This window comes from Spironucleus salmonicida, chromosome 6 (genome assembly GCF_000497125.1).
Source record: "Spironucleus salmonicida strain ATCC 50377 chromosome 6, whole genome shotgun sequence".
Classification (NCBI taxonomy): Eukaryota; Fornicata; order Diplomonadida; family Hexamitidae; genus Spironucleus; species Spironucleus salmonicida.
The window spans coordinates 5,001-13,812 of NC_090601.1; the positions used below are offsets into that span (position 1 = coordinate 5,001).

At 35.4% G+C, this 8,812-nt stretch overlaps 3 protein-coding genes across 3 annotated transcripts in view; 2 read left to right on the plus strand and 1 right to left on the minus strand. All coding sequences in view use genetic code 6, as the record gives it.

Moving 5' to 3' along the window:
• SS50377_25602 (uncharacterized protein) overlaps positions 1-3,900 on the minus strand; it is a gene marked incomplete at both ends in the record, with an annotated part of 5,415 nt that extends 1,515 nt beyond the window's left edge. The window contains one exon of the mRNA XM_067909434.1: positions 1-3,900. This exon is cut by the window's left edge and continues 1,515 nt beyond it. Coding sequence (XP_067762190.1) covers positions 1-3,900 — 3,900 coding nt within the window.
• A 115-nt stretch (positions 3,901-4,015) lies between these two features.
• SS50377_25603 (Transmembrane domain-containing protein) lies at positions 4,016-4,822 on the plus strand (the record flags this gene model as incomplete). The annotated part of the gene is made up of 1 exon (XM_067909435.1): positions 4,016-4,822. The coding sequence occupies one exon, from the start codon at positions 4,016-4,018 to the stop codon at positions 4,820-4,822; it is 807 nt and encodes a 268-aa protein (XP_067762191.1).
• A 1,935-nt stretch (positions 4,823-6,757) lies between these two features.
• Positions 6,758-7,183, plus strand: SS50377_25604 (uncharacterized protein; the record flags this gene model as incomplete). Its single annotated transcript, XM_067909436.1, has 1 exon — positions 6,758-7,183. The coding sequence occupies one exon, from the start codon at positions 6,758-6,760 to the stop codon at positions 7,181-7,183; it is 426 nt and encodes a 141-aa protein (XP_067762192.1).
• Positions 7,184-8,812: the final 1,629 nt, after the last annotated feature.

Below are 8,812 nucleotides of genomic sequence, written 5' to 3' on the forward strand. Positions count from 1 at the left end.
GAAGTCAAATATTTTGTGCTTTGTTTTGTCCAAACTACCCGAAAAGCACATCTTCTTGTCGAAAGGGATCACGATAATTAGCATAGGGCATGCTTATTAGTATATAAAGTTTTCCTACGCTTCATCCTGAGTTGTAGATAGTTAACTGTTTTATGGTGGGGTTGTGCTGTCAATATCATCCTGAGCTCCACCATCCTACTCCACAATGGCTTCTTTGGCGGAAGATTCGTCCTCGGTGCTGGTACTTTCTGTCTAGGCGGGTGGCCCCTAACGCAGCAACTGAAAAGTTTCGTTCGCAGCTGCTACCGAATCATCCAGCACCTATTTGTATATAGAAATAGATGATTTTTTATTAAAATTTTAGAACGCGTAGTCAAAGGTGGGGTTTAGGAACATAAACTTATGCGGCACAGGTGTTCTTTCCAGCAAATTAAAAACATCCTCGCTTTTCGCTGCAGTAATACTTCCACCATGCAAGTATTAGACGTAGATATTTCCAGTGTCCACTTACTTCATAATCAGGGAAATGTTCATAATTAGGGTTGCTGACTGCCAGGTAAGCTTCGCCATGAACAGGATGACCTGCATAAATTCAAGCAGCACGCTTCTCTTGAAAAACTTAGACAGTTACTACAGAGTATCTTAAGCATCTGCTACACTTATCGCTGAGGTTGAATATTTCGCTATAAATGCAAGCATGAGCTAATAGTTCAAAACGGAGACCACCTCGTAGTTCAGAGTCGACGATGCAATGCAGCTGATATTATAATTCTGATTATCCTGTAGTAATTCAAAATGAGCATGTCCTTTTGTGAGCTTAAATTTAGTATTTTTACTAACACCTTTGTGTATGATAATATTGTTATAGGTTTAGGTGAGACTGTCAAACTGATACATAGTATGTTCTGTTCTTTCATCTTTACCTTCTATACAAAAACTGACTACATGCCTGCTGGTTGCATTGAAATTTAATATTTTTTAGTTATACTGAAACCATATAGACGGGCATACCGAGGAGCACATGAACTGCATCTCAACCGACTTCTCCGTCATCATCGAGTACAGTAGCGATATCAAAATTGGTGTTTCTTCAGCAAACGTCTTGACTGTGTCTGCTATAGCAACCACAGAATCAGTATAACTTTTGTCATCCACTACCATCCGACGTTGCTCGTACTGCAAGCTAGACAGCAATGACGCGTGAGGCTGTACATATCCTAATATTTAAGTATAAATGTAGCCCATATTAGCTCTACTTGACATAGCATTGTAGCAAAACTAATTTACTGTAAGAAAATTAATTACGGTGAGATCAGTTCCCACCATAATTACAGTAGACTGCTCTACATTTGGTACAAATAACAATTTCGTGGTGTCAAAAGTTTTTTATAAGCTTTCTAATAATGGTTTATGTTCTTCATGAAACATTGAAATAAAATTGTCAACCTATTATTCTTTGCGTTGATCTTCTTCCAAATCTGGCGACTTACTAACACCAAAGTACTCTTAGATTAACTCTTTAACCGAATATTTCCAAAATTTTTCCATAACAAATTATATGCTAATGACTGTATTTGCTATTATATCCTTAGGTCTTAATGTAATCGCGTCTAGTTTTACAGCTATCATTGCTATAATTGAAAAAGTCTTCCAAAACGCTGTTTCTACCCCTCTGGGGTTGAACAACGATAGGATCAATTTGTAGAAATTCGTTTCAAAATCTTCATAGTATTGTCCTCGATTCCTGTAAGATACCATTCCTGAAAAGAATATTTCTCTAAATTATGTTCTGTTCCTAATGTTTAATATCTGCGGTGAGTGAACGACTAACTCGTCGAGAAGGTCGTAATCATCAATCTCGAGGCGAAGGTACTCCATCGCTATGAGAATGTACTCTGATTTTCCTAGTAAACTATTAAGAGACTTCAAATATTCCACTATAATTCCTTAGTTGGCGTGTATAGTATAGAATCTCTAATCTGCATTTTGTGATTAAACACTGGCTAAAATGTTTTCAAGAGTTTGATACAAGTCTATACCTTTATTTTACACTCGATCTGTCATACTAATTTTGTCCAGTTCAGTTTTTGCTGATTCCAGAAGCTCTTTACTCAGAAGCGGCAAAATAACATTGATAGCTAAATCATGTTCTTTATATTCGATAGCTGCGAATGTAGTTATCGCTTTAAACTCATCACTATCCAATGTGGTTTATATCTCTATATACTATTTTTTGCCTAACTAAATCAGTTTCTCCTCATAACGCATGAAGATCATCTGGCACAACTTAACGCATTTAGGGAACTTACTCTTCTGAGATTATAAGCACTCATCAACTAGAATAATAGGTGTTTAATGCTACGCTTGTTTCTTTGATCTTTCCAATATTTAGTCATCTAAAATACCAGAGGTATCATCATCCTTTTTGTAAATAAAAAAATTCTGGTTTTCAAACAATTCAAATTTTGTAAATATGTGATTGTTATATTACAGGTTCTTCACAGTATCTAATAGATCAAAAGTAGCATCCCCTTTATCATTCTTAATATCCTTAATATCCTTAATATTTTCTATGAAAATTACCATTTTATAAAATAGGTGTGAAACTTTGCCTAGACTTGTCAATTAGAATTAATGAAAGTTGCACACACTTTGAAGTATAGTATTATTAAAATCTTTATCTTTCTTCAAATCTTCAACTTCCTTTGAATCTTTCTATTTATTTAAATCTTCAACTTCCTTTAATTCTTTATCTTCCTTTAAATTTTTAACTTAACTTATTTTTTTAATTTCGCTTAAGTTATATACATCTATGTATTATTAGGCTAGGCTGCTATGAAAATTTTCTGTGTAGTACTCATAAAGAGGCTACGCATTATCAGATCTCATATTAAACAACATTGGAACATTCCCCATCAGGAGGTGGAAAAAGTACTACGTGTAGAGAGCTACACTTTTCCCAGACTTGGAGTTCTGGCTTATGACTGCATTCGTAAGATTGTCTGCTACTTCATTTCCAATCAATGAGAATAATGCAAAATACTCCACCTTGAAGAGGTAGGACACGTGGCAGAGCTGCTGGAACATGAACAGGCAGATCCCGGTCCCGATAAAGTGGATAGGTAGTTGGAACAGATTCATAACTTTAAATTTATCTGGTAATACTTGTTCGTTATAAACAATATTGGACAATTCGAATATTTTTCTTAAAATAGAATGCTTAAGATCCTATGCTGATGCAACTTCAGCTTTCTAAAAAATTTGAACAAATCTGTCAGTATATAACTGATATGCAGAAAATCCAAAAACTAATGGCAATATTAAAGGGTACTTTTCTGTATTCTGGTATTAGATTGCAGCTAACTAGGTCAGTATTAAATTTTCATGGAAAGCACACTTGTTTATACCTTCTGGTTATAGAATCGTCAATGTGTCGAAGCTATCATAAAATGAAATATACTGTAAATCGTACTAATTGATCTCTGCTAGATAAAGATCTAAATCTGGTGTTTAATTTTCCCCTTCATGGTCTTTATATATCTTAATTGATTTGGTCTTAAGTCCCATTTGGGCAGCTACAATTCCAATATTATTCCAGAAGTAAAGATCCTCATACGCAAAAAATTTATATTTTTATACTAGCTATATAGTACAGTTTGGTATAATTTTTTTTAACTTTTTGTATAATAGCACTATTTATACAGCACAAAGTTGTTCTTTAGTACTAACATTGGCGCACAGAATATATTTCTATTCACTATCAAGCTAGATAGATTAACTAATTTCGTTATCTCTTATAGTAAATTTAAGCTTTTTAATCTTTTTATTAATTATTACATTATAACCCTAGTCAACTGAATATGGAAGAGCTTTAAACTCAATAGATAAACCTGATGACATTTAAGGAGTTAAAGAGGTAAGATGTAAAATAGGGTATTATTATATAAAATACTTTGCTATCCTTTGAAAACTTTATGTATTTTTATTATATATTAATAAATAGTATGATTAATGAATGTTAAGCGTTTTACGAACTAAAAAGTATAAAATGAACTCATGTAACTTTTCCATCTCCCTTTAAGCACTAGTATGGAATTAATAATATACAATACTACTTAACTATCACGCATTATTAGTAAATATAGGAGTTTCCTAAAAATACATTAGCTCATCCGCTATGCATGATCCCACGCATCTCTATCGTTAGTGGATCCAATAAGTACCATCTTCTGCTGACGTCGCTTCTCTTCAGTAAAACTCATCCTAGCGAGTCGTCGTTACCATTTAAAACTCATCTATCCCTAGGCTTCGGTCTTAAGCAGCATACCGGGTGAGACTGCAGAGTATCATTTTTGATAGATTATGCATCATCCGGGTATTAAAGATATAATACAATCAGTCTTCGGCACAACCTGTGCTTGCATTACTAGTGAGAATAGCCTTCCTAGTGTACTTTGTACCTGGGCTCATAAGTGAATATGTATTAGTAAGCATAGTAGCATATTATATAAGTACAATAGTAATATACTAAATATCCTTACAAGCACCACTCCCAATGCATATATACTACTAAACACCAATTAAGATATTACTATATATACTATAGTATTGTATTGTCGTCAAGCACTATCCCAGTACCACTCACGCCTACCGTGGTGCTGTCTATGGAAATACTTGGGGTACCAGTACTAGTGGTACCCAGTTCAGTAGCAGATAGGTATTAAACATAGAATATACAAACAGTCTTCGGCATAGCCTGTGCTTGTACTCTACAGGTAAGAATAGCCTTCTTAGGCTACTGTGCACCTGGGCTCATAAGTGAATATATATTAGTAAGGGTAGTAGTATATTATATAAATACAATAGTAATATACTAAATATCCTTATAGGCACCACTCCCAATGCATACATACTACTAAACTCCATTTAAGATATTACTATATATACTATAGTATTGTATTGTCGTCAAGCACTATCCCAGTACCACTCACGCCTGCCGTGGTGCTGTCTATGGAAATACTTGGGGTCCAGTACTAGTGGTACCCAGTTCACTAGCAGCCACCTATGCCAAATATGAAGGGTAAACCATTATTCAGTATGCCAACAGCCGCAACTCAGCCTCGTAGCACCAAAATGTGGAGGTCCTAAGCTAGCATAATCTCAGTCCTGTTCTTAATAAATTATGATATTGCTACCTCGCTGGGTCCTGACCACCAGCTAGCGCCATCTCGTCACCCTGATAGCCACACTCTCGCTGACCTCGCTTTGGTAAAACTCATCCTGCGAGTCGTCGTTACCATTTAAAACTCATCTATCCCTAGGCTTCGGTCTTAAGCAGCATACCGGGTGAGACTGCAGAGTATCATTTTTGATAGATTATGCATCATCCGGGTATTAAAGATAGAATGTATACAGTATTCGGCATAGCCTGTGCTTGCATTACTAGTGAGAATAGCCTTCTTAGGCTACTGTGCACCTGGGCTCATAAGTGAATATATATTATTAAGGGTAGTAGTATATTCTATAAGTACAATAGTATATGCTAAATATCCTTATAAGCACCACTCCCAATGCATATATACTACTAAACTCCAATTAAGATATTACTATATATACTATAGTATTGCATACTCATCAAGCACTATCCCAGTACCACTCACGCCTACCGTGGTGCTGTCTATGGAAATACTTGGGGTACCGTACTAGTGGTACCCAGTTCAGTAGCAGCCACCTATGCCAAATATGAAGGGTAAACCATTATTCAGTATGCCAACAGCCGCAACTCAGCCTCGTAGCACCAAAATGTGGAGGTCCTAAGCTAGCATAAGTTCAGTCCTATTCTTGCTAAATTATGATATTGCTCCCTCGCTGGGTCCTGACTACCAGCTAGCGCCATCTCGTCACCCTGATAGCCACACTCTCGCTGACCTCGCTTTGGTAAAACTCATCCTGCGAGTCGTCGTTACCATTTAAAACTCATCCATCCCTAGGCTTCGGTCTTAAGCAGCATACCGGGTGAGACTGCAGAGTATCATTTTTGATAGATTATGCATCATCCGGGTATTAAAGATATAATACAATCAGTCTTCGGCACAACCTGTGCTTGCATTACTAGTAAGAATAGCCTTCTTAGGCTACTGTGCACCTGGGCTCATAAGTGAATATATATTAGTAAGGGTAGTAGTATATTATATAAATACAATAGTATATACTAAATATCCTTACAAGCACCACTCCCAATGCATATATACTACTAAACTCCAATTAAGTTATTACTATATATACTATAGTATTGCATACTCATCAAGCACTATCCCAGTACCACTCACGCCTACCGTGGTGCTGTCTATGGAAATACTTGGGGTACCGTACTGGTGGTACCCACTTCAGTAGCAGGCAGGTATTACACATAGAATATACAAACAGTCTTCGGCATAACCTGTGCTTGTACTCTACAGGTAAGAATAGCCTTCTTAGGCTACTGTGCACCTGGGCTCATAAGTGAATATATATTATTAAGGGTAGTAGTATATTCTATAAATACAATAGTAATATATTATATATCCTTATAGGCACCACTCCCAATGCATCTATACTACTAAACTCCATTTAAGATATTACTATATATACTATAGTATTGTATTGTCGTCAAGCACTATCCCAGTACCACTCACGCCTGCCGTGGTGCTGTCTATGGAACTACTTGGGGTACCAGTACTGGTGGTACCCACTTCACTAGCAGCCACCTATGCCAAATATGAAGAGTGAACCATTATTCACTATGCCAACAGCATCGACTCAGCCTCGTAGCACCAAAATGTGGAAGTCCTAAGCTATCATAAGTCCAACCCTATTCTTAATAAATTATGATATTGCTACTACCGAGCTGGGTCCTGACTACCGAGCTAGCGCTATCTCCTCACCCCTAATAACCATATTTTCACTTGCCCTATCCGCTCCCAAATCTCTAGATTTCGTGCAGCTCATGCAACTTTGTCCCTAATAAATTCCCTTCAGTGCAAACTTCGCTCTCGCGCTCTCGAGATTCCATGCAGTTATGGACCAAATTTCCGCTGAAATTTCACGAATCGATCAACCTTAAATCGGTTCAATGAGAGAATTTTGCAGAATTACAAACCGTACCGTTTGGGACATCTTGACGATGCTGCTTTTAAACTTCTGAGGATCGGCTTGCAGGGTGCTTTGGATTTACTCTTGGCGGTATCAGAAATGATGAAATAGTGATAAATGGAGGTATGATAGGTACATTCGATATGTAGTGGATAGCATTAGCCAAATGGCGCTTGTGAATTGTCTGGGTAACTTATTGAACGCATTTTGAAGGAATAGCATTTTAGTTAAATTTAATGTATAATAAAATATGAAATCTCGATTTTTAAAGCGCTTCCGCTATCGATGAGAGGCTGCGACATTTAAGACTTTAAAATTACTGCTCTGATAATTAAAATTATATCATATGATATTTTATAAAAATAAGCATAGCTAGTGTTATTATATAGGGAAACTCAAATTATACATATGAGCAGATTTAGTTATATTTATATTTACTAGTATAAGTTTTGTTTACTGAGTATACAATATTGGTATTTAATATATATTGTAAACATTTAGCATTATTTTATATCAAAAATTCAGGTTAAAACTAATTAGTTCTAAATATTTGATATTCTTATAATTCATAGCATATTTGTGACTCAAAACCAGAACATTATATCCTATGGAATGCATTAGCAACAATTTAATGCATAGTGCTAGTGATAAATTTGATACTGTGCAGGATTAGTTAAGTTAAATACATCATGCAGATCATGTCTAATACTGAGTAAACGATATTTACCTAAACTAGTATTGTAATTATTACCAACTGCATCGAAATATACTTATTAAGGAAAAAGCTTTGAAATCTATTTTGTATTTAGTTTCTGTATGCCAGCTAATTACCTACTGCGCGCCTTGCTAATATATTATATATCTGCATAGTTATAAAATACCCAAGTAGTAAAATAAGCGCTCTAGCAGCCCAACATAGCAGGATCACTCCTCTCAAATACATAGAGTCCTGTAAAACCACACGAATAATATATTTAGTAAGATCTCTTTACATCTCTTGGCGAATCTCACATCCTGAGCGCCTACTGATACATCTTGCACAAGAATTTCACTTGCTTTTATTATTGTTACTCTGATTCGCTCTGCTAACTCCTATCTAATAAAATAATAGTATATCATACACTATCATGGATGTTCCAAGCCAGAGAAAGTAGATACTAGATCGTGCTAGGTCAGCTTTTGGCAACAGGCCCCTATTTTTTTCAAAACATAATTAACAGGAGGTTATTAGTTAGGATCAATTAAAAGGGATTATTGCGAGCGGAGACGAAACGAAGGGCAGTAACCTCCTATTGGGCTACTGATCCCTAAGAGGACCATGGTTAATCGTAACTAAACCCTGGTAATGATAATCTATCTGAAATATTCATCTTTTAAAAGTAATGTAATTTATAAAGTTCAATATTGACATACTATATAAATATTACTTATTATATAATTTTAACAGATTTTAGAAATGATAAAGTACCATTGCAAATAATAAACTATAAATATTTTAAATTGGTTTATTAAGATTCGTATGATCGTATCAATAATTAATAGCACATCCTTCCTGAAATTGAATATAAGATGTTTTATGATTAGTTTAAATTACCATTCGATGAGTATACTATTGATCCAACAGTAAAAATATAAATTTGAATGCATGTTTCAGCTATTAAACAAAGATAGATTTGGAGAT